Genomic DNA, 26,714 nt, shown 5'->3' with positions numbered 1-26,714 from the left:
AGACATGACTGACATGAATGGCTGATGCTACAAAGTTCATTAAAAATTACCAATATCAAATTATAGAAATCGGTATGAATCTATTTTATTTTAATCTAAGAAGGTGGAAACTTTATATATATATATATATATATATATATATATATATATATATATATATATATATATATATATATATATATATATATATATATATATATATATATAAAGTCTAATCTATATATATATAGCCCCCCTGAATTATTAGCAGCCTTGTTTAATTTTTCCCCAATTTCTGTTTAACGGAGATTCTAAAATTCTAATAACTGACTTATTTTATCTTTATCATGATGACAGTAAATAATATTAAGACACTTCTATACAGCTTAAAGTGACATTTAAAGGCCTAACTAGGTTAATTAGGTTAACTAGGCACGTTAAGGTAATTAGGCAAGTTATTTTATAATGATGGTTTGTTCTGTCGAAAAAAAAAATGCTTAAAGGGGCTAATAATTTTGTCCTTAAAATGGTGTTTAAAAAATTTTAAACTGCTTTCATTCTAGCCAAAATAAAACAAATAAGACTTTCTCCAGAAGAAAAAATATTATCAGACATACTGTGAAAATTTACTTGATCTGTTAAACATCCTTTAGGAAATATTTGAAAAATAAATAAAACATTCAAAGGGGAGCTAATAATTCTGACTTCAATTTTATATGCTGTCATTAATTATTTAACTGCTATTTATATATATTTTTAATTAATCCTTTCTTCATACAATTTTTTTTGGATATAGAAATTAATAAATTAATAAATTTTATTTTTATTCATAAAATATTTTTATTGGTGGTTAATTTTACGGAAGCGAAACAAGGAAATAACCTGAAGGAAATTATTTTTAATTATTATTTTTTAAATTAAATTATTTGCAATTTTTGTTTACAACACACTGCCAACTGAATTACATAATAATTAAATAATTAAATAAATAATTGTCATAAATTTGGCATTATATAAACTAATTGTAATGCAATTAATTACATTAAACTATATATAAATTGATCAATCATAACTTTTTATCTATTAATTTTTCTGTTAAAATAATTTTTATAGTTCTCCTGGAACCATTATTTTGAGGAACAAAATAAAACCTTTTTGGCATTATCTGGCACTCAGTCACCTTCTAATCTTAAAACACAAAACATACACTGTAACAAATGCTGGCTTCCACACAATTCCTAAATAATTCCTCAAATCTTTTAAGTTAGCTTAATGGTTTTTACAAATTTAAGTAAACTGAACTGAAACAGTTAAGTTGTCCTAAAAGAAACCTAAGAATTGTGTTGCTTCGACTCATTTTAAATAAGCAGTTTAAACAAGCCTCAAAAGTCATTTTTAAGTGTGCTTTTCTTTTAAGATGTGTAAACAAACTGACAAATTCTTTTTTAAATTGTTTACAGTGTTAGACAAACATCTCAAATGCCCTAAAGCAAATACTTTAAAACAACACATGGACACGATTCAGTCTCTCACACATACACATGCACAGACAACCAAAAATAAAACCATAAACCTGCAAAAAAGCAATAACTGACAATAGAAGGCAAAAAAGCTACATATGCTCACATACAAGTATTTTTATAACTGGTGCACGTTAACACTCCCCCATACAATCTACAATCTCACTCGTTTCAGTGTATTTTTCTTCAGTCTTAATGAAACAGTATTTTATTCCTCTGCTGTTCCACGGCGAGGGGAGGAAAAAAAAACATCTGGAAGCCATTTTTCCTTTTTTCCCCCTTCTTTTTTCCCTCTTTTTCTCTGGGATCAGCAGACAGCACAATGACGGCTATAGCTTCCAGATGTGAGAGCACAAACTCTCGCTCTCATTTCTCCAGTCCCGAATGCCAAGGAATAAAAGGAAAACCATGGATGCTGGTCCATCTGTGGCTTTTCGCTCCGAAAACACACATATCCCATGATGCTCTGGGGTGCTCGAGTCATGCTGACACCGAGTTCGCAGGTATGAAGGGAATGTTTTTCTAGAGGAAGTGTGTGCACATGTGTGATTTTCATGAGAGCACAGGGGAGGCCAAGACTATCACGCACATACACACGCACACACATGCCGACCCCCCCCCCCCCAATTAATCACAACAAAGACTCAGCAAAGCCCAAACATGGCGTCCGTTTAAAAGCTCCGTGAAAGAGTCCATTCATACAGAACAGAGCAGACAGAAATACAATACTCTAAAAACGTCAACTTTCAAACTCTGGGAACTAGAGATCTGAACACACACACACAGCAGGGGCGGCGGGCTGTATCAAGACCAGGTGTAATCCCAAAGACTAAAACCATGTCCCTGTCTGTCTCCCTCTATGATACTGATACAATTAGACTCACTTTCTGAAGAAAACTGGAGTTGGAACCAATGCAGAACTCACTTCTGAGGGGCTATACAGCAGCAAATGTGTTCTATTGTCATTAGGGGGTTGCAATACTGCTGGTAATGTCTTCTATTGTTAGGGAGTTGCTATGCAGCTACTAAAGGCTTCTGTTGTTGTTCGGGAGTTGCTATGCATCAACTAAAGTGTTCTATTGTCATTAGGACATTGCTATGCAGCCGTTAAAAACGTTTGTTGTTGTTAGGGAGGTAATATGCAGTTGGTGAAGTCTTCTATTGTTGTTAAGGTTGTTGCTATGCAGCTGGTAAAATCTTCTAATGTTGTTAAGGAGTTGCCATGCTGCTGGTAAACTCTTCTATTGTCGTTATGGAGTTGATATACAGCAGCAAATGTGTTCTGTTGTTGTTAGGTAGTTGCTATGCTGCTGGTAAAGTGTTCTATTGTCGTTAAAAAGGTGCTATGTAGCTGTTCAATGGTTGTTATGAAGTTGCTATTCAGCTGCTAAATAGTTTTTTTGTTGTTTAGGAGTTGCTATGCAACTGCTCAATGGTTGTTGTAGAGTTGCTATACAGCTGCTAAAGTGTTATATTGTTGTTAGGGAGTTGCTGTGCTGCTATTGTTGTTGGGGTGTTGCTATGCAGCTTCTAACGTGTTCAATCGTTGTTCAGGAGTTGCTATGCAGCCGCTCAATGGTTGTTATGGAGTTGCTATGTAGCTGCTATAGCGTTTTATTGTTGTTAGAGAGTTGCTATGCTGTTATTGTTGTTAGGGTGTTGCTATGCAGCTGTTAAAATCTTTTAATGTTGTTAGGGAGATGCTATGCTGCTGGTAAAGTGTTCTATTGTTGTTAAGGAGTTGATATGCAGCTGTTCAATGGTTGTTATGAAGCTGCTATGCAGCTGCTTAATTGTTCTATTGTTGTTTAGGAGTTGCTATGCAACTGCTCAATGGTTGTTATAGAGTTGCTACACAGCTACTAAGGTGCTATGTTGTTGTTAAAGAGTTGCTATGCTGCTTTTGTTGTTAAGGTGTTGCTATGTAGCTTCTAACATGTTCTACTGATGTTAGGGAGTTGCTATGCAACTCCTGAATGGTTTTACAGAGATGCTATACAGTTGCTAAAGTGTTATATTGTAGTTAGGGAGTTGCTATGCTGTTATTGTTGTTGGGGTGTTGCTATGCAGCTCCTAACGTATTCAATCGTTGTTCAGGAGTTGCTATGCAGCCGCTCAATGGTTGTTGTAGAGTTGCTATATAGCTGCTATAGTGTTTTATTGTTGTTAGAGAGTTGCTATGATGCTATTGTTGTTAGACAGTTGCTATGCTGCTATTGTTGTAAGGTTGTTGCTATACAGCTGCTTCTAAAGTGTTTTATTGTTGTTAGGGAGTTGCTATGCAGCTGCTCAATGGTTGTTTTGGATTTAGTATCCAACTGCTAAAGTTTTCTACTGTTGTTAGGGAGTTGCTATGCTGCTGCTAAAGTCTTTTATTGTTGTTAGGAAGTTGCTATGCAGCTACTCAATGGTTGTTATGAAGTTGCTATACACCTGCTAAAATGTTATATTGTTGTAGGGGAGTTGGTATGCTGCTATTGTTTTTGGGGCGTTGCTATGCTGCTTCTAAGTTGTTCTATTGTTGTTAAGGAGTTGCTATGCAGCTGCTCAATTGTTGTTAAGGAGTTAGTATCCAACTGCTAAAATTTTCTACTGTTGTTAGGGACTTGCTATGCAGCTGTTCTATTGTTGTTAGGGAGTTGCTATGCTGCTATTGTTGTCAGAGAGTTGCTATGCAGCTACTCAATGGTTGTTATGAAGTTGCTATACACCTGCTAAAATGTTATATTGTTGTTAGGGAGTTGCTATGCTGCTATTGTTTTTGGGGCGTTGCTATGCAGCTTCTAAGTTGTTCTATTGTTGTTAAGGTGTTGCTATGCAGCTTCTAAGTTGTTCTATTGTTGTTAAGGTGTTGCTATGCAGCTGCTCAATTGTTGTTAAGGAGTTAGTATCCAACTGCTAAAGTTTTCTACTGTTGTTAGGGACTTGCTATGCAGCTGCTCAGTGGTTGTTATGGAGTTTCTATACAGCTACTAAAGTGTTCTATTGTTGTTAGGGAGTTGCTATGCTGCTATTGTTGTTAGAGAGTTGCTATGCAGCTACTCAATGGTTGTTATGAAGTTGCTATACACCTGCTAGAATGTTATATTGTTGTTAGGGAGTTGCTATGCTGCTATTGTTTTTGGGGCGTTGCTATGCAGCTTCTAAGTTGTTCTATTGTTGTTAAGGTGTTGCTATGCAGCTGCTCAATTGTTGTTAAGGAGTTAGTATCCAAACGCTAAAGTTTTCTACTGTTGTTAGGGACTTGCTATGCAGCTGCTCAGTGGTTGTTATGGAGTTTCTATACAGCTACTAAAGTGTTCTATTGTTGTTAGGGAGTTGCTATGCTGCTATTGTTGTCAGAGAGTTGCTATGCAGCTACTCAATGGTTGTTATGAAGTTGCTATACACCTGCTAAAATGTTATATTGTTGTTAGGGAGTTGCTATGCTGCTATTGTTTTTGGGGCGTTGCTATGCAGCTTCTAAGTTGTTCTATTGTTGTTAAGGAGTTGCTATGCAGCTGCTCAATTGTTAAGGAGTTAGTATCCAACTGCTAAAGTTTTCTACTGTTGTTAGGGACTTGCTATGCAGCTGCTCAGTGGTTGTTATGGAGTTTCTATACAGCTACTAAAGTGTTCTATTGTTGTTAGGGAGTTGCTATGCTGCTATTGTTGTTAGAGAGTTGCTATGCAGCGACTCAATGTTTCTTATGAAGCTGCTATACAGCTATTAAAGTGGTATATTGTTGTTATGGAGTTGCTATGCTGCTATTATTGTGAGGGCATTGCTATGCAGCCTCTAACAGGTTCTATTGCTAGGGAGTTGCTATGTAGCTACACAGTGGTTATTATGGGGTTAGTATGCAACTGCTAAAGTTTTCTATTGTTGCTAGGGAGCTGCTATGCTGCTGGTAAAGTGTTCTGTTTTTGCTAGGACTTTCTATGCAGATTTTGAATTGTTCTTTTGTTGTGAGTTGCTATGAAGCTGCTTTGGTGTTCTATGTTGTTGTAAGGGAGATGCTAAGCTGCTGCTGTCTCGTTCTGAGAGGTTTCAGACTGGTGCAAATGAGTTTTAATGGTTATCTATGTGGCTGCCACACAGTTGCTAATGCTTCTCAGAAATTTTCCATGTGATTTCTAGGTGGTGTCCAAGTAAGTGGCCAAGGCCCTGTGTTTTAACTACAATATAAAGAATAATCAGCATAGTTCTGTTAACAGAGTGCACTATTTAATGTTTAAATCAAGTCTGTATCATAAACAGTAAATGAGTTACATTTCAAAACTTGAAGAGTTTAATAGTTTGATTTTAAAATCTTCACTAATTAATTAGTAAAAGTATGACCATTAATACATCCTCTAGACTGACTTCTTAAGCAAGAAGTTGAGTCACTTTTGCCATTTAAATGTGTGTGACAGATCCCCTTTTCCCCTCTCCACTAAAGCGATGTGTTTTCCAGACGTTGTGTCTTGAAGTGGAACACTGTAAACCTCTGGGGTGGTCATAATCTGAAGATCACCACCCACAGTTATTCCACCTTTAACCTCTGACCCAGTGCCCTCACCTCCTGTCGGTCTGCTGTCATCTGTAACTCGCCTCCTTTTCTCCCTTCAATCATCACTTTTTACCACTTTCCCCATTTTGTACTCTGATCTTTTCCTTTTAAAAGAGCACATTTCCAGATTAATTTCAGCAGTGCAGACAATTTGTTTCAGTGGTTTGGAAAATTATTCACTTTAAAATATCACTGTCAATCGATGTAGATAATTTATCTTACACTCTACTTGTACTTTGAACTATAATTAAAATCATTCATTTGTTTTCTTTTTCGGCTTAGTCCCTTTGTTAATCAGGAGTCGCCACAGTGGAATGAACCGCCAATTTATCCAGCATATGTTTTACACAGCATATGCCCTTCCAGCTGCAACCCATCACTGGGAAACACCCATACACTCCCATTCCCACACATACACTACGGACAATTTACTTAATTCACCTGTACCACGTCTTTGGACTTGTGGAGGAAACCAGAGCACCCAGAGGAACCCCACACGAACATGGGGAGAACATGCAAACTCCACACAGAAATCCCATCTGACCCAGCCGAAGCTCAAACCAGCAACCTTCTTGCTGTGAGGCGATCTTGCTACCCACTGCACCACCATGGAGGTCTTTGGAGTATATTATATATGTTATTATATTATATATGTGTTAGTATATTATATATGTCTTATTATATTATATATGTGTACTTATAAGTGTATATACACTTGTCTTTTTGTCTGTATTGTTATGTCCAATTACTATTCTCTCTGTATGTTGGTTTTCCCCCCACTCTTTCTATCTGCATTGCTTTATTTGCCTAAAATAAAACTCAAAAAAAGTCATTCGATATCTGTCATCATCGATATGGTAAATAAAAAATATCAGTTCATAATGATTCAGCAGAAACAATCTTCATTAATGAAGCAACGAACCTAAACTTTGTGTGTGTGCGTGTTTGAATGCAACAGACATGTATGGAGTCAATCTAGGGCCATATGTACTTGCAAAATAAAAGAAAGGTTTGCAAACGAAAAAATTAAATATTGAGCAAAAAATAATTAATAAATGCAAATCTCCAAATATCTCCAAATAAAAATTTATTTTGCTAACAATAATAAAGAACTGCAAGTTCTTTATTTTTGAAAATTAGGTTTTGAGAAATAAAAAATTAAAATAAATGCAAATAAAAATCAAGCAGTGCAAATAAAACCAAAATATCTGCAATTTAAAAAAACTATATATTTGCAAAACATTTTTTGTAGCATCGCCTTTACAAACTAAACAATACAAGGGGACTTGGTTGTTTACGACAGACTCGAACCTACTGGGCTCTAAGACCACCTCGGTGATACTGTGTCTCCAGCTGATGACAGCGCTTAAATGGATGCAGAGCCATGCCTGCCTTAAATGTCCAAGATCCCTTGACTCCGCCCCTTGTCAAATCAGGGCCACAAAGTGAAATGCGCAGAAACGTGTGCAAAAAAAAAACAGCATCGCAAACTCATGATTGACTAAAAAGCTAATCAAAATGAGCATTGCAATTGACTGGACGGGTTTTGTAAAGGCGATGCTGTAAAAATGTTTTGCAAATATATATAGTTTTCTTTTTTAATTTTAAATGTTTTAGTTTTTTTGCACTGCTTGTTTTTTATTTGCAGTTCTTTTTTGTTTGCAAATTTAATTTTTTATTTCTCGAAATGCAATTTCCCCTTTGCAGTTTTTTATTTTGGTTAGCATAAATGTATTTTTGCTTTGCGATTTTTGAAGATTTGCATTTATTTTTTATTTTTTGCTCAATACTTAATTTTTTGCTTGCAAAACGTTCTTTTATTTTGCAAGTATATGTGGTCCTAGATTGACTCCATAAAAATGTGGGTCAGGGTTTGTTCTTCACGTCTGAATAATGCAATATCTGGCTTTATAGTGTGTGAACCGAGACCTTGAAGGTTTCACCAACTATCACCCTCCCAAATGTGGCTTTAGATTGAAGGGAGACTTGACATGCTTTCAATCATAAAACAATGCGACTCTGAAACTCAAATTATAAAGCCCAAACCACACAAACCAAGCTGGAAAAAAACTTTAGCTCTACACTTGGCCACAAAAAGCAGCGCTGTCTAATAGAGTACAAAACGTACAACGTTTCTGTCCTGTGATCCCAAAGCTGGACCTCCTACACACTGAACACAAATACAGGGCTGAGGCTGGTCTGATCTTACACACAAAACCATAACGTCATATTAATCTGATATAACACTGCATGCAATATTAAGATTAGAAATCAAATCATGCTTATTTAAAGTGGTTTTCAATTTGTATTGTGTTACAACATACACTCACAAAAATGATTTTGTGTATGGTTTGTTGTTTGTTCAAACTGCTTATTTAAGCTGAAACGACACAGTTCTTGCATTATTTGGGGGAAAACTTAATTGTTGTGTTCAATCCATTTATTAACCAATAAGTTAACTTTATTCCTTCATGTTTTCTCAACACAAATCGATTGTGTTGAGCCCAGCATTCTTTACAGTGTAATACCCATCCAATCGATAGTGTATTTCTGCATTTTTATGTACATTACTTATCATATCCAGCAAGCATGATACAGGTAATAGTGTCAAATCATAGTAGTCTAATATAGCATGTCAAAGGTGTCCATACTAGGTTTGATGAAAGTAATAAATAAACATCTTTTCACATACTGTAATGCTGTGTTCACACCAGACCTGGAATGCGCAAATAAATTGCGCTATTTGTGCGTAAATAGATGCATGAACATTTTGAGTTTACTCACTTCCTTCGCATGTCAAATTCACGTCACAATAGACATGGATTTGCATCATGTGCGGGGCTTCTTCTTCCCGGTGACTCTAGCTTCGTTGCTAAATGACTAACATGGATTTTACTGAGACAGTAGCTGTGCTTTATGTATTTTGGGAAGGCTGAAAAACAGCATAGATTTGTTCGGCGCTGTGTCTGAGTCCACTAGATCCTTTCAGAGGTGCACCCAGCTCTGAGAGTTTATCAACTCCTCCAGAAACTATACCTGGATGATGGAGGCTTTCAGCGGTGTTTCTGACAGAGCCAAGCCCAGTTAGATGAACGGTTGTTGCTGTCAGCAAGAGGATTTCTACTCGGAACACCAACAATAGACACTGAGTAATCATTAGGCCCTTACATGAGAAAGCACCTGATTGGTTAATGTGGCACGATTGTCCGCTAAAGTTTATATTTTCCAACTCGAGCGATTTGCACAAAACATTCAACTTGTGCCGTTTCATTTAAGCGAATTGCATTATTTGCGCCACATCATATACGCGAATCGTGCTACAGGATGCCTATTCACGTCTTTGCATTGACTTAACATTAACAAGCTAGACGCTTCATCCGTGTCTGGTGTGAACACAGCATTAGGACTAGTATATTGACAATACAGCATGCTGAAAAAGTTCTGTAGTATGCATCAGTATACATAAAGTATGCATGTATTTTTTGTTTATCGGCAATAAGAGTCCCCGGTAACCTGGGCCAATTATTGAGTCGCAGCGTTATTTGCGGGTCATTTGCATCGCTCTACCTGCATTGTATTTGCATCACCTCTCACTATAAACATTACATATATTTCTATATGATGTAAAAGTAGTCACAAGAAATGACAACAGCACAGTGTTGCTTTTTCCTGTAACAACAGCACGGCGGATAACAGTAAATCGAATTATTATTACTACTATTTATTACTGATATGACTATGACTACAAGCCGTTTTTAGCATATTATTTAAGATTTGAGATACACAAATCCTATATGGAGTATGCTATGTAAGACACAGGAACATATGCACACTATGAACTTTAGTGCACACTATATTTTAGGGATGTTGCCTCTTAACCTGTCCTATTGTTTAGAATAAGACAATATGTAGAAAATAAACAACATTTCCTAAGTAGAAAATCAGACTGAGGCGTCATGGTGCAGCAGTGGGTAGCACAATCGCCTCACAGCAAAAAGGACGCTGATTCGAGCCCTGGATGGGTCAGTTGGCATTTCTGCATTTGCACATGCTCCCCATGTGGGTTTCCTCCGGGTGCTTCAGTTTCCCCCACAGTCCGAACACATGCACTTTAAATTGACTAAGCTAAATTGGCGGAAGTGTATGAGTATGAAAGAATGTGTATGGGTGTTTCCCAGTGATGGGTTGCAGCTGGAAGGTCATCCACTGCATAAAACATATGCTGGATAAGTTGGCGTTTCATTTCGCTCTGGCGACCCCGGATTAATAAGGGCACTAAGCCGAAAAGTGAATATATGCATGATATTAAAGATAGATCAAAGTACAAGTAGACTTCATGTAAGATAATAATAATGAATGATAATGAATAATAATGAATAAATAATTGAAATCAGAATTAAATAGCAGGCAAACAAGCCGGGTAGCATTTTTAAAATGCGTTGATTTAAAACGCACAACTCTTAATCTTGAATATAACCCAGGACAGTGAAGGAGTTCGATTAGTAAGGAAACCCTTCATCCTCATCCTGCTGGAACTGGACTGGTACACTTTTAATAGCCGGAGTAGGGAGACAACTGCTTGTTCTGTTAATGGGACCCATCGAACCAAAGGAAACACAAATCTGATTTCTGCACAATGTTAATATTCCTCTTCCCACTGAATCAAACGCTGAATGAAGAGTCGGGACAGCTGAAACGGACAGCTTGTTCTCATTACCCCCGAAACAATTTCGAAAGGCTCCAAGGGTGTGAAAGTTTGGCTTCAGAGTTTCTCCTGTGAAGGCTTTAGGGGTCTCCAGAAGACAACAACAAGAGTAACCAGAACCAGAGACAACACACGTGGGCAATAAACAAGCGTTACAACATGCCATTTGGTAAAAAGCATCGGTTTAACTCTCAAAAGTGAAGCACGCCCAGCAGGCTGAATAAGCGAGGTCAGTACACTGAAAGTGTTAGTAAAACCCTCATAAAACAGCACTGGTGTGAGTAATAAAGCAGAACAGCCCTGCGCAGGAAGTGCGGAAACATCCCCGTCGGCCATTTTTTGCCTTTACAAGCTTCTGTCTGCTCTGACGTAATTGCTGTAATCCCACAATGCACTGCTAGTTCCATCATAAATTCTGCTGAGGCAGCATGTCATACCTTATTTGATTAGCCCCGCCCACTGCATGACATCACGGTTAGATTAGTGCAATGGAAACAGTGAGTACTTATGACAGACTTAAAGGGTTAGTTCACCTAAAAATCATTTACTCAATCAAAACCTATTTGATTCTTGGCCTATTTTTCTTTCTTCTGAAAAAGAAGATATTTTGAAGAATGCAAGTACACTAGCTGGCACCCTGTGACTTAAATAGTATTTTTTTTTCCTACTATGGAAGTCAGTGGGTGCCAGATAGTGTATCTGCATCCTTTGAAAATACTTGACTTCCTATAGCATAAATCCATGCGTGCCTGATTTCAGCATTCTTCAAAATATCTTCATTTTGTGTTCAAAAGAAGAAACTCATAAAGGGTTAAAAAACACAAGGGAGAGTAAATTATGAGGTTATTTTAATTTTGGGTTGACTTATCCCATTCATAAAGCACATTTTTTCAAATACAATGAACCATATTTTATGCATTATAAAAACTGGATACGTAGATACTAAGTACACTACATAGGGGACACAGCCGTATTTGAAAAAGAGCACAGAATAAAAACTAATAACATCAAAACAAAGTTCACTACATGGGGGACGCAACCGTATTTGAAAAACAGCACAGAATAAAAACTAAAAACATAGAAACTAAGTACACTACTTAGGGGACGCAACCGTATTTAAAAAAAGAGCATAGAATAAAAACTGAAAACATCAAAATTAAGTTCACTACATAGGGGACACATCTGTATTTGGAAAAGAGCACTGAATAAAACCTAAAAACATAGAAAATAAATACACTTCATAGGGGATGTAGGTGTATTTAGAAAAAGCTCAGAATAAAAATTAAAAAACACAGAAACTAAGTACACTACATAGGGGACGTAGCTGTATTTGGAAAAGACACACAGAATAAAAACTGGAAACATAGAATCTAAGTACACTACATAGGGGACACAGCCGTATTTGAAAAAGAGCACAGAATAAAAACTAATAACATCAAAACTAAGTCCACTACATGGGGACGCAATCGTATTTAAAAAAAGAGCACAGAATAAAAACTAAAAACATAGAAACTAAGTACACTACTTAGGGGACGCAACCGTATTTAAAAAAAGAGCATAGAATAAAAACTGAAAACATCAAAATTAAGTTCACTACATAGGGGACACATCTGTATTTGGAAAAGAGCACTGAATAAAACCTAAAAACATAAACTCAATACACTTCATAGGGGACGTAGGTGTATTTAGAAAAAGAGCTCAGAATAAAAATAAAAAAAACACAGAAACTAAGTACACTACATAGGGGACGTAGCTGTATTTGGAAAAGACTCACAGAATAAAAACTGGAAACAAAGAATCTAAGTACACTACATAGGGGACACAGCCGTATTTGAAAAAGAGCACAGAATAAAATCTAATAACATAAAAACTAAGTTCACTACATGGGGAACGCAAGTGTATTTAAAAAAGAGCACAGAATAAAAACTAAAAACATAGAAACTAAGTACACTACTTAGGGGACGCAACCGTATTTGAAAAAGAGCACTGAATAAAAACTGAAAACATCAAAACTAAGTTCACTACATAGGGGACACATCTGTATTTGGAAAAGAGCACCAAATAAAACCTGAAAACATAGAAAATAAATACACTACATAAGGGACGTAGGTGTATTTAGAAAAAGAGCTCAGAATAAAAATTTAAAAACACAGAAACTAAGTACACTACATAGGGGACGTAGCTGTATTTGGAAAAGACTCACAGAATAAAAACTGGAAACATAGAAACTAAGTTTACTAGATAAGGGACGCAGCCGTATTTGAAAAAGACCACAGAATAAAACCTGAAAACATAGAAACTAAGTACACTACATAGGGGACGCCGCCATATTTGAAAAAGACTCACTGAATAAAAACTGAAAACATCAAAACTATAGTTCACTACACAGGGACACATCTGTATTTGGAAAAGAGCACCAAATAAAACCTGAAAACATAGAAAATAAATACACTACATAAGGGACGTAGGTGTATTTAGAAAAAGAGCTCAGAATAAAAATTTAAAAACACAGAAACTAAGTACACTACATAGGGGACGTAGCTGTATTTGGAAAAGACTCACAGAATAAAAACTGGAAACATAGAAACTAAGTTTACTAGATAAGGGACGCAGCCGTATTTGAAAAAGACCACAGAATAAAACCTGAAAACATAGAAACTAAGTACACAACATAGGGGACGCCGCCATATTTGAAAAAGACTCACTGAATAAAAACTGAAAACATCAAAACTAAGTTCACTACACAGGGACACATCTGTATTTGGAAATGAGCACTGAATAAAACCTGAAAACAAAGAAAATAAGTACACTACATAGGGGACGTAGCTGTATTTGGAAAAGAACACCGAATAAAAACTGGAAACATAAAAAACTAAGTGCACTACATAGGGGACTGCGCTGTATTTGGAAAAGACTCACAGAATAAAAACTGAAAACATGGAATCTAAGTTCACTACATAGGAGACACTGCTGTATTTGGAAAAGAGCACCAAATAAAAACTGGAAACATATAAAATAAGTACACTACAGTACATAGGGGACACCGCTGTATTTGGAAAACAGCACAGAATAAAAGCTGAAGATATAGAAACTAAGTGCACTACATAGGGGACACTGCTGTATTTGGAAGAGCACAGAATACAAGCTGGAAACATAAAAACTAAGTACACTACGAAGGGGACACAGATGTATCTAGAAAAGAGCACAGAATGCATGCTGGAAACATAGAAACTAAGTACACTACATAGGGGACACTGCTGTATTTGAAAGAGCACAGGATACAAACTGGAAACATAGAAACTAAGTACACTAAGAAGGGGACGCAGATGTATCTAGAAAAGAGCACAGAATGCAAACTGGAAACAGAAACTAAGTACACTACATAGGGGACGCTGCTGTATTTGGAAAACAGCACTAAATAAAAACTGGAAACATAGAAACAAAGTACACTACATATGGGGATGCAGCTGGATTTTAAAAAGAGCACAGAATAAAAACTGAAAACATAGAAACGAAGTACACTACGTAGAGGACGCAGATGTATTTGGAAAAAAGCAGAGAACATTTTAAATTGTGGAGGACACAAGATAAGTAAATTCTAGTGTGTAACTTTACTCTGTGACAGATGTTCTTAATATATAAACAGTCAATCAAGTCAATGAATCACTCCAATTAACTTAGCATTGACTCATGCAGGCAAACATGATTAAGTAGACAAGCTTTCACTGCTGAGCATTTAGTTCTCAAGCACAGCGTTATCTTGGTATCAAGCTAATATATACCTAATATTATATACCTAATATCCCTATAGCTATTGTATAGCTTTGATTAATGTTTTAAATGAGCAGTTTGTATACTTGCTGTTCGCAATATAATTCTATAAAACCTTTTAATTAAGCATTTTTGTAATTTTCCTCGTTTTGTTTTACGTTGATTTAGTTTTAATACATTTATTTCATTCATTGATTCATGCATGCATGCAGTTTCCTTTGGCTTAGTCCTTTATTCATTAGGGAATAAACTGCCAACTTATCCAGCAGATGTTATACACAGCGCATGCCTTTCCAACTGCAACCCAGTACTGGAAAACATCCATACACACTCATTCACAGACATAAACTACATCCAATTTAGTTTATTCAATTCACCTATAGTGCATGTCTTTAGATTGTGGGGGAAACCAGAGGAACCCGGAGGAAACATGCAAACTCCACACAGGAATGCCAACTGACCAAGCCAGAACTCGAACCAGCGACCTTCTTGCTGTGAGGTGACAGTGCTAACCACTGAGCCAAAGTGCTAGCCTAAAATAGATCAAGTATGTTCAATATTACTATTTGTTTTCTTTCCAGTGACAAGTGTTTCTAGCATTTAAAGTAGTTTTATGGGTTTTAATTTTACTTTAAGTTACCTATAAGAACTTTGAGTTACACTTTCGGCTGTAGACACCAGTTTGCATGACATTTGACCAATGCATTTACAAGATTTTCCCAGATGTTCATGATTACATTGTTTACAAAGAGCAATTTTCAGAGCCGAACATTCCCAGTTCCTCCAAGTTTTCCATAGTTAGACATGTTTAATTGGTTATTAGTTCTTTATATCAGTGCTTGCTTTATGGCTCCAATAAAACTCGAAAGAAATGAGTTTGTAGAACATACACTGTTAATTAACAAAATACCTGTTAATTAACATGTCCTGTATGTCCTTTATAATTATGAATACCTTCATTTAACAATGATCTCTGCTCTGTCAACTTTTGATGTTGAAAAATCAACAATGCACTTTAACAAACTGACTTTTCAAGAGTTCACACTTAGCTAATGCGTGATACTAATTGTATGTTTGGCATGCTGTACGGGAGAGAGCCCTGAGCTCAGAGATCCTTGAGCTTAGGCCTCCCTCCTGGTTAGTTAATATAGAAGTGGGTGCATGATCAGGTTGATGTAGAATGGAAAAAAGGGGGAAATGGAGTGGATGAGGGGATTCTTCACAAATGAAGATGGTGGAGGTGAGGAAAACAGGCTATTTATGTAGGCTTTAATTCATCTGATTGGTGTAGCATTGGTTTGTTGATGTGAGGCCAGTCATGGTCAATCATAGCACATGATCTTCTTGAAATTAGTACATTTTTAGTGTATATAATCAGAGTGTGAATGACAAGGGGATTTGGGGGGGGTCAGACCCCCCACCCCCCGCCCAAATTACCGCTTGATCCCCCATGATGGACACGAAAACAAGGGGCAGCCCCTTAATAGTTCAGAAAGTGTTTGTTCAGATCTGTACTTTAAATAATATTAATAATTAAAATAACATATGGCTTAAATATATATTTGACCACCCCTGTCATGGTCCGTACCATTGTGAATGCATGTCTGTGCCAAAAACCAGCAAATCTAAAGCACAAACAGACTGTAAAATAGGCATTTGTACTGCAGGTGTCCGTAAAACTAGATGCATGTGTAACAGGGGCCAGCTAGTGTGAGCTGTGCAGGTAAACCTCACTCCTCTGACCTCTAAAGGTGCTCTAGCGACAGACGCAAGAGGCCATGATCTTTAGCCTCCTTGTTAGAGCAACCGACTCCCATGTGGAAGGTCGCCGGTTCGATACCAGCTCGGAGCGGGTTGGGTGGCGTAGGACCGGCGGGGTTACATTGGTGCCGTGACCCGGATGGGAGTGAGGTTTAGGGGGGTGAGTGTAACGGAGGCCAGCTAGTGTGTGCTGTGCAGGTAAACCTCACTCCTCTGACCTCTAAAGGTGCTCTAGGGACATACACTGGAGGCCATGGTCTTTAGCCTCCTTGTTAGAGCAACCGACTCCCATGCGGAAGGTCGCCGGTTCGATACCAGCTCGGAGCGGGTTGGGTTGCGTAGGACCGGCGGGGTTACACATACACTCTCAGAAATAAAGGTACACAAAGAGTCATTGAGGTAGTACCTTTTCAAAAGGTACACATTTGTACTTTAAGGGCCCACATTGGTACCCCAAAAGTATATATTAGCACCTAAAAAATTTAAAAGGAACACTTTTGTACTTTTTACGTACTAATATGTACCCTTGAGTTTTCCTTTTAGGTACAAATTTGTACCTTTTGAAAAAGTACCACCCCAGTGACAGCTCATCTACCTTTATTTCTGAGAGTATAGTTTGTTTTTTATACACTTGCTGCACAAAATATGTGCAGTCTTTCATGGTCATTGAGAACCCCTCAATATCCATCAAAACACTGAAAAATAATAACAAGTTTAATTAATAAATTAGATGCAATTTAATTAAATTATAAGTTTGGTTCATTGTGGCATATAACCAAACATAATTAAAAAACTAGATCGTCTATGTATAATCCGCACCCTGTATATAGTCAGATTAAAAGTACTTTTGTTCTATGCATGTTCTTAAAAGGTTCCTGAACCCAAATGTCCTTGTTATAATTAAACAGCTCAATAATTCCATCAATGAGCAGCAGCCAAAAGCGACCATGACCAGACACGAAGCTAATCACACATGCAGAGCTGAATTTCCAAACCCCCCCATCCCTCCTTCTCTTTATTGCCCTCCCTCTTCCAGCCCGAGAAAGAGAGAGAGAGAGAGAGAGGGAGAGAGAGAGAGAGAGAGAGAGAGAGAGAGAGAGAGAGAGAGAGAGAGAGAGAGAGAGAGAGAGAGAGAGAGAGAGAGACAGAGGTACTCCCTGGGACAGGCTGGAGAAACGAGGAGGATGAGAATCAGAGATCATATCCTGTCTGCTTTGGCTCCGTCATTGATGTACAAACCACACATTCACAAACTAATAAACCCTGCACTACCAAATGTGTGTGTGATTAGCTGAGTTTTATAATGACAGGACAGTAAATCCACATGTTAAACAACTGATACAGCTATAGAAATTCATAACTCAGATTTCATCTAGAAGTGGATTAAACAAACAAATAGTTCACATGCATCTAATTTTAACAAATTTATGCTGGATAATTCTTTTGATAAGTGAATAGCGACATAATTCAAAGCTTCAGCATCTCTGATCTACTAGAGAAGACACACGGTGGCGGCGGCGGCGACTCCACCCTGACCCACTGATGTTCTTCATTACAGACCATGCAGGAGCCAACACATTTCATGCATTTCTTTACATTGATCTGTTATTTTCAGCACACTAACGCACTGTTAAGAAGGACAGCCAGAGAGAAGAATTCGTTTTTATGAGCCTATGGAAAAACATAAACTTCTCTCTGTCTCGCTCGCCCGCTCACTCTCCCTCTCTCTCTCCTGGTGTGTTTCTCATCTTGCATATTTTTCCAATTACGTTCTGCAGCCAGCGCGCCTGCTAGAGGAAAACTACTTTCTACCAGATCCCTTAAAGAGCATCTGAAACACAGAGTCTACAAATCTCACACACATCAGCGGTGGTCGAAAAACAAAAAGAGGTCCTGATGACACACATGCCAAAATGATAAAGCTCCTTCTGCAGTGCTTTGAAGTTTCTCATCTTCAGCAAAGAAACTGAAGTTTCGTCAGATAAGCATGTTGGTTTCTGGGCTCTGATGAAGCATTCGTACATTTCTGAGTTATAAAATTAAACTTAAGAAGCTTCTATTGTGTTGCTTTTTTTCCTCATTTTTATTTATTGGTATTTAACAAGATCATTCATATTATTACACTGAATACCCAATGTCAGAACCCACTCATACTTTCCCATTCGAGTATACATTCGAGTGTGCATTGGCGAATAATTGAGCAATTACAAATTATCCAAACAATATAAATCCAATCATAAACTGTAAAAAATGCTGGGTTTCAAACAATCGATTTGTGTTGGAACAACATGAAGTAGTTAAGTTAACTTAATAGTTCTTACAAATGTAAGTGAATTGAACATAATCCTTGGGGGTTTTTTTAGGGGGACAACTTAATTGTTTCGTTTAATCAGCACATTTTAAATAAGAAGTTTAAACAAACAAACAATATTTTTTTGAATGTACCCTCAACTATCCCCTCAGAACACTCTTCTGAGTGTCACTGATTCTAAATGGAACATTTTCTTTTTTAAGAATGCGAAATACATTCTAAAAGTTAGCAGATGGGCTACTTTTTATTCTCGAGTCATAGAAAACTGCACACTGACTACAATCATCTGAATTAAAGCATCACCTCTAATGTTCAGGAACCATCATAGGAACCTTTTTCAAGCACAAGGAGTCCTTGCGTCTTAATTTGGCAATTTGCATAAGAATAGTTGCGCGTTGCACCAACTTTATAAACTGATAAGCTACAGCAAGCCACAATAGATATACCTCACGATTTCTTCACGCAGCTGCAGCTTTGCATGGGAAAACTTCCCGTTATTCGCTCTTCCCTAAGAAAGCGAAAGTCACAAAAACGTAAGTTCGGATGTGAAATCACACTTTAAGGCCCCCTCATCCCCTCCTCCGGTCGTTCCAGTCTCGGGACAGCGGACAGACCGAGGAATGCGCTCTCGGCCCGCGGCACAAACTAACAGTTTGGGAACAGCTGATTCGCCGCTTACCTGCGCTGACTCGTGAGGTGACAAACATCAGGAATACTAGGAGTACCGACAGCCGCACCTCCTTAAACCTCCGCTTTACTTTCCATCTGATAGGTGTATCCATGACCACCTGCGTCCGTCCTGACGCGCGAAGAGTTTTGGTTTATATATTATTATGACAACTGCTTGATTTCAGGACCGCACCAGTAACCCAACAGTCCCGGAGAGAGAAAGCGCGAGAGCTCAAAGCCTCTCATGCAGCCATACGTTCATAAAGTCCTGCAGGGAAAATTCGGTGGATGGATAGATAGATGGATGGATGGATGGATGGGGCACCTCTCTTCTTTCTTTTCCCTTCTGTTCTTCTTTCTTTCCCTTCAGTGCGCTGCAGTGATGCCCCCGTCACTGAAACTTCGAGGAGCCAAAGTGGGAAAAACTTCATTCACACGGGCTGTCAGTCAGAAGGCGAGCGGCCAACCCGAGAGCAGCACAGAGAATGCGCGGATTCGGATTGGTTGAGCCTTGGGTAGGCGGGAGGTTTACGGTTTGGAACCTAATTTACGCTCGCTCTCTCTCTCTCTCTCTCTCTCTCTCTCTCTCTCTCTCTCTCTCTCTCTCTCTCGTCTGAACGTTTTAAGTCCATCACAGACTTTTAGTCTTTTTTTCGACTCATCTAATTTAAAGGGTGTAGCGGCAGCAAAGGTTTAGGGCAATCCTCCAGTTAAACTAGGCTACAACTTGATGCAATAACTTGCAGAAAAAACACTTCTTTATTTGTCTACCCACATTTAAAAAATACAGAAGAACTTAAAGTGTTTTTAAACCATACTAATGTAAAGTGTATTAAACGGTATGCATTATAAAATAATATTTTATCAATGAATGCAACAGCATACATGGTTATTATTAAAGCATACATTATCTACAGTGAACTGATAAACTGTAACATATTGTGGCATATTTTTGTTTTTACTACAGTAAACTGTGGCATATTGTTGTATAGTATAGCTGTAGTATACAGTATTGGCTAATTTGGTTATATTACTATAGTTGGTGTGTTAGCATAGCAATAATAAACACAACAGATTACAGAACTTTACTATAGCATAGTTCAAAAACACTGCTGTATTTATGATAAATTACTATATTTTTTATCTTACATGGGCAGCATCTTAAAGTTAAAAGCTTTATTTGTAAAACAGCAGAAAACCTTTAGGGCATTCCTCCAGTTAAACTAGGCTACAACTTAATGCAATAACTTGCAGAAAAAAACACCTCTTTATATGTATATGCACATTTAAAAAATACTATAGTAATTTATAGTGTTGTTGAACCAAACTATAGTAAAGTGTATTAAATAGTATACATTATAACATTTAATTAATGAATTCAACAGCATACTGTAGTATTAACTACAGTGAACTGATATACTATAATGAATATAGTAGTGTACTTTAGTATTTACTACAGTAAACTGTGGTGTATTGTTGTATAAAATACCCTGTAATTGTATTATACCACAGTATTAGTTAATTTGATAATATACAAGTTCTTGTGTTACTGCACTGTAAAACCCAAAAGTTAAGGTAACTCAAATCATTTGAGAAAACTGATTGCAACAAACCATTTAAGTTCAAACAAAGCACATACTACTCGACATCCAGATTTTTGGACTAACTGCATCTCTGTTTAATGTTTATCATATGTCTTTTTTTCATATTTATTTTGTGTTGTCAACTGTCACTTTATGTACACTGGAAGCTTCTGTAGCCAAAACAAATTCCTTGTGTGTGTGAAGCACACTTTGCAATAAAACTGATTCTGATGAGTACTGTGAACTTAATCCATTTGAGTAAATGAAGCAGTTTCAGCACAGTAAAACCCAATAAATAAAGACAACTCAAAGCAACTGAGTACTGTAAAACCCAAATGAGTTAAGGCAACTCAAACCGTTTAAGGAAACCAATTGCAACAAGCTGTGAGTTAAAAAAACTAATCTATATTAATACTGTGAACTTACTCCATTTAAGTTGAAGTAATGAGGTATTTAATTAACTCGTTACCTTCAACACTGAGTTCAAAACTCTTTTTAAATGAGTGGACTTAACTTTCAGTCAATTTTGAGTTAACTCCACTCATTTCAATTGATAAAGTTGGCTGTTGGGTTTTACAGTGTATAGCAACTAGAATCACCACAACCAATTAAAGCACTTTACTTTAGTACAGTTCAAAACACTGCAGCATTTATTTGAAATTACTATAGTATTTCATTTCACATAAGCAGCATCATAAAGCTGAAAGCTTTATTTGTAAAGCAGCAGAAAACTTTTAGGGCATTCCTCCAGTTAAACTAGGCTACAACTTAATGCAATAACTTGCAGAAAAAAAAACACTTTTTTTATTTGTCTACCCACAAAATACTATAGTAATTTATAGAAATATAGTTTTAAACTATAGTAAAGTGTATTAAATAGTACAAATTATAACATAAAGGGACTAAGCCAAAAAGAAAATGAATGAATAATACATTACAACATTTAGATAATGAATGCAACAGCATATTGTTGTATTAATCTAGTGACCTGACAGACTATAATAAATATAGTAGTGTACTTTAGTTTTTACTACAGTAAACTGTGGTGTATTGTTGTATAATATACCCTATTGTTGTAGTATACTACAGTATTGGCTAATCTGGTTATTGTATATTACTATAGTTGTTGTGTTACCATTGTAGACTGGCCAGAAGTGTGTGCACATGCGTGTTTGGAGGTTGTTCCAGGTGTGTCTGTTTCAAACTCGCCACAACAGATTAAAGCACTTTAGGATTAAAAAAAAAAACACGTCAGTATCTATTATAAATTACTATTTCATTTCTGTGTTGTCTGACTTTGTCTGTCTGCCCTAATAAATAAATTCATTCATTCTCCTTTGACTTAGTCCCTTTATTCATCAGGGGTTGCTGCAGCAGCTTGCCAAATGCTAATTAGTGATTGCACACCTTATCAGAATCAGATATTTTATGCGATGGACCAATTTAAATCACTTTAAATGATAAAATATATAAATAAACCTGCTTTGTTTTTACCTTGCATGTGAAGCGTCCTAGCACAGGAACAGTGCTGTGAATGGGAGCCAAGGGTTATTCCAAGTTGTTCCTAAAATTAAAGTTTGCTGACTATTTTAGGGCTGAAAGGATTGGGGACCTCCTGACGTCTGCGACAGCTGGAGCACACAAGGCCATGAGGTTGATGACCTCCTGACACTGATCCCGATGTATAAAGGGGAAGGTAGTCCTGTTCCGGTTACATGTAAAACAATAATGAAACAGTTACCGCATATACAAATAATCAATCAACCAATCAATCAATGAAGTATTTAAATACATGCATAATCATTTATTTTAGGTAACCTACACTGTAAAAAAAATTAATGATAATATTTTTATGTTGCTTTAAATTATTTTGATAAGTTCATCAGGTTTCAACTAAATGTTTTAAGTTATATAAAATTTAACTTAATCTATTTAGTCACCTTGACTGATTCAAGTTGACATGACTAAAAAACTTGCCAGATCAAGGCAGACTAAAACAGTGTTGCCAGATTGGGCGGTTTCGAATTTGAGTTTGATAGTGCGGGTAAAAAAAATCACATAGGCGGGTTTTGCAATTGTCTTCACTTATAAACCGGTTAAGATCTCCCAAAGAGATGCCATCTCTACCAACCAACCAACCAAACACCCCCTGTAATTAATAAAAAAATATTTTTTTATATTTAAAAAATAAATAAAACTTCGGCAGGTTTTGAATAGTTTTTGGGTTGGAATCAGTCAGCTACATCTGGCAGTACTGATTACGCATCACATTGTTAGCACTGCTGCCTCACAGCAAGAGGGTTGCTGGTTTGAGTCCCAGCTGGGCCAGTTGGCATTTCTGTGTGGAGTTTGCATGTTCTCCCCATTTTGGCCTGGGTTTCCTCTGGTTGTTCCGATTTCCCCCACAAGTCCAAACACATGCGCTATAGTTGAATTAAATGAATGTAGTGTATCTGTGTAAATGAGTGTGTATGGGTATGTCACAGTACTGGGTTGCAGTTGGAAAAGCATCCGCTGTGTAAAACATATGCTGGATAAGTTGGCGGTTCATTCCGCTGTGGCGACCCCAGATGAATAAAGAGACAAAAGCCAGATGAAAATGAATTTTGTTTTACATAAGTGAATATAAAATACATTTGAACCATTTTAGCTATAATTTAAGTATTTTGCTAGTTAAAACAATTTAATAATACTGTACTGCACATCGTTGATCATTTGTTGTTTTTTTTTAGTAAGTGGTTAAATTATAACCAAAGTGAAAAGTAAAATAAGACTATATTCATAAATATAAAAAAACACATATAATCGTATTAATAAAATGAAAAATGAAGTTAAATTAGGCGATGCAGTGGTGCAGTGTCTCACCTTACAGCAAGAAGGTCGCTGGTTCGAGCCTCGGCTGTGTCAGTTGGCATTTCTGTGTGGAGTGCATGTTCTTCCCGTGTTTATGTGGGCTTCCTCCGGGTGCTCCGGTTTCCCCCAGAAGTCCAAAGACATGTGGTATATATGAATTGAATTAGCTAAATTGGCCGTAGTGTTTGTGAGTGAATGAGAGTGTATGGATGTTTCCCAGTGATGGGTTGCAGCTGGAAGGGTATCTGCTGTGTAAAACTTAGATAAGTTGGTGGTTCATTCCACTGTGGCGAACCAAGATTAATAAAGGGACTAAGCCGATAAGAAAATGAATAAATGAATGAAGTTAAATTAAAAACAGAAAATAAAAACATTAAAAACTAATTAAAACTATTAATTAATACTCCAATAGTCCAACTGGAAAGATAAAGCCATAATAAAGTCAGTAAAAAACAGCAGGCTTATTTCACAGACACGTGACTTGATGCTGAGTGGAAACAATATTTAAAATGGACATTTCTGCCTTGAGCAGATGCTTTCATCCGAATTAATTTAGGAAAGAAGTTAGAAATTAATCGACAAAATTTGATACAGGAAGTAAGCACTGTCAACTCAGTAAAAAGGTCACTGGTTTGAATCCCGGCTAAGTCAGTTGGCATTTCTGTGTGGAGTTTGCATGTTCTCCCTGTGTTGTAGGTTTCCTCCAGGTGCTCCTGTTCCAGTCCAAACACATGCGCTATAGGTGAATTGAATAAACTAAATTGGCCGTGGTATATGTTTGTGCTTGTGAGCGTGTATGGGTGTTTCCCAGTACTGGGTGGCAGCTGGAAGGGCATCTGCTGTGAAAAACATCCAGGATAAGTTGGTGGTTCATTCTGCTGTGGTGACCCCTAATGAATATAGGGACTAAGCCCAAGAAAAATGAATGAATGAGTGAATGAATGTTTGATATTCGAAGTAAGTTATAGACAAATAGGTTTATCAGTATATGGGAATTAATCTTGTCCTATGAATGATTGGATCCTGAAAATTGGTGTTACATACCAGAAAAGAGAGAGAGAGAGAGAGAGAGAGAGAGAGAGAGAGAGAGAGAGAGAGAGAGAGGATACTAAACAGTGTGTGGAAGTGTACGGGTGTTTGATGAATAGCAAGTTTTTCTGAGCATTGGGAAAGAGTTGACTGATTTCACATTGACTTTAGTGTGTCAGAGGTGCTGTGAGGTGATGTGTGTGTGTGTTCAGTGCAGGTTTGAGTACAGAATGACGTCTTGACAGAACAGCAGGTCTGAGCGCAGTGATGTCTCTTCTCTCCACCTCATCCTCGGGTTACGGGACTCCTCTGAGGGAATGTGAAGAATGCAGCCGCTGTGGTGCAGGGTGTGTGTGAGCCAGCGGGGGGCATATGCTCCTGGACCAGTCTGCAGACACACACACATACGTACAGACAAACTCCTGGACCATTCTGTGAACACACGCACACAAAAACGTTCTGGACCAGCCTAAGAACACACAAACTTCTGGACCAGCCTACAAACACACATACACAAGAACCAGCCTACAAACACACACATGCTTTAGGACCAGCCTACAAACACATACACACACTTTGAGACCAGCCTAAAAAAATCTGCATGCGCATGCACGCACGCACGCACGCACGCACGCACGCACGCACGCACGCACGCACGCACGCACGCACGCACACACACACACACACACACACACACACACACACACACACACACACACACACACGCACACGCACTCCTGAACCATTCTATGAATGCCCCCACACAAAAAAATCCTGGACCAGCCTAAAAACACACACACACTTCTGGATCAGCCAACAAACACATATACAAACACATCTGAACAAGCCTACAAATGCGCGCAGAGCCGCGCACACACCTGGACCAACCTACCTACCTACACACACACACGCACGCACCCACACCCACTCTTCTGGACCAACCTGCAAACACAGACACACCTGGAGCAACCAGCAAACACGCACACATATACACACACACCTGAACCAGCCTGTAAAACACACACACAGATACACACACGTGCACACACACCTGTACAACACACATGTATACACACACTGGCCAGTCTACAAATGCAGACACACACACACACTCTAGGACCAGCCAACAAACACAGACACACCTGTACCAACCTGCAAACACACACAGATACACACACCTTTCAACCAGCCTACAAACCCACACACCTCGATGAACCCTGCAAACACACACTCACCTGGACCAGCCTGTATAACGCTCACATACACTCGTGACGCGCACACAGTCCTGGACCAACCTACAAACACACGCACACAAATCTGGACCAGCCTAGAAACACAGACACACCTCGACCAACCTGTAAAAACACAAACACACAGGTACACACACACTTTTGGACCAGCCTACAAACACACACACACACACCTCGACCAACCTGCAAACCAAACAAAAATGGACCAGCCTGTAAAACACATACACACGCACACATCATACACACACACACATGCGTGTGCACACATATACACGCACACACATCTGGGCCAGCCTACATACACAAACACACCTGGACCAACCTGTAAATACACACACACAGACTTTTGGACCAGCCTACAAACACACACACACACACACACACACACCTCAACCTACCTTTAAAAATACACACACCTGGACCAGCCTACAAACACACACACACACCTGGACCAGCCTGTAAAAGGCACACATACATGCGCACACAGTCCTGGACCAACCTGCAAACAAACAAACAAACAAACAAACAAACAAACAAACAAACACACATACACACACACATACACACACACACACACACACCTGGACCAGTCTACAAGCACAGACACACCTGGACCAACCTGCAAAGACACACATACAGGTACACACACTTTTGGACCAGCCTGTAAATGCACACATACATGCACACACAGTCCTGGACCAGCCTGCAAACACACGCAAACACACTCCTGGGCCAGCCTAAAAACACAGAC

The 26,714-nt window shown here is 38.0% G+C and overlaps 1 protein-coding gene across 3 annotated transcripts in view; it reads right to left on the bottom strand.

The window, feature by feature from the left end:
* col5a1 (procollagen, type V, alpha 1) overlaps positions 1 to 19,649 on the bottom strand; it is a 229,113-nt gene extending 209,464 nt beyond the window's left edge. For all 3 annotated transcript variants that reach the window (XR_012397110.1, XM_073935763.1, XM_073935764.1), the window contains exon 1: positions 19,259 to 19,649. Coding sequence is in view for 2 of the 3 variants with exons in the window: in XM_073935763.1 (XP_073791864.1) it covers positions 19,259 to 19,361 (103 nt within the window). In the remaining variant the exon portion in view is untranslated. The remainder of the gene's footprint in view (positions 1 to 19,258) is intronic.
* Between the last annotated feature and the right edge of the window lie 7,065 nt (positions 19,650 to 26,714).

The sequence above is a fragment of the Danio rerio genome, chromosome 21 (genome assembly GCF_049306965.1).
Source record: "Danio rerio strain Tuebingen ecotype United States chromosome 21, GRCz12tu, whole genome shotgun sequence".
Classification (NCBI taxonomy): domain Eukaryota; kingdom Metazoa; phylum Chordata; class Actinopteri; order Cypriniformes; family Danionidae; genus Danio; species Danio rerio.
This window is presented reverse-complemented; position numbering and strand designations above follow the sequence as displayed.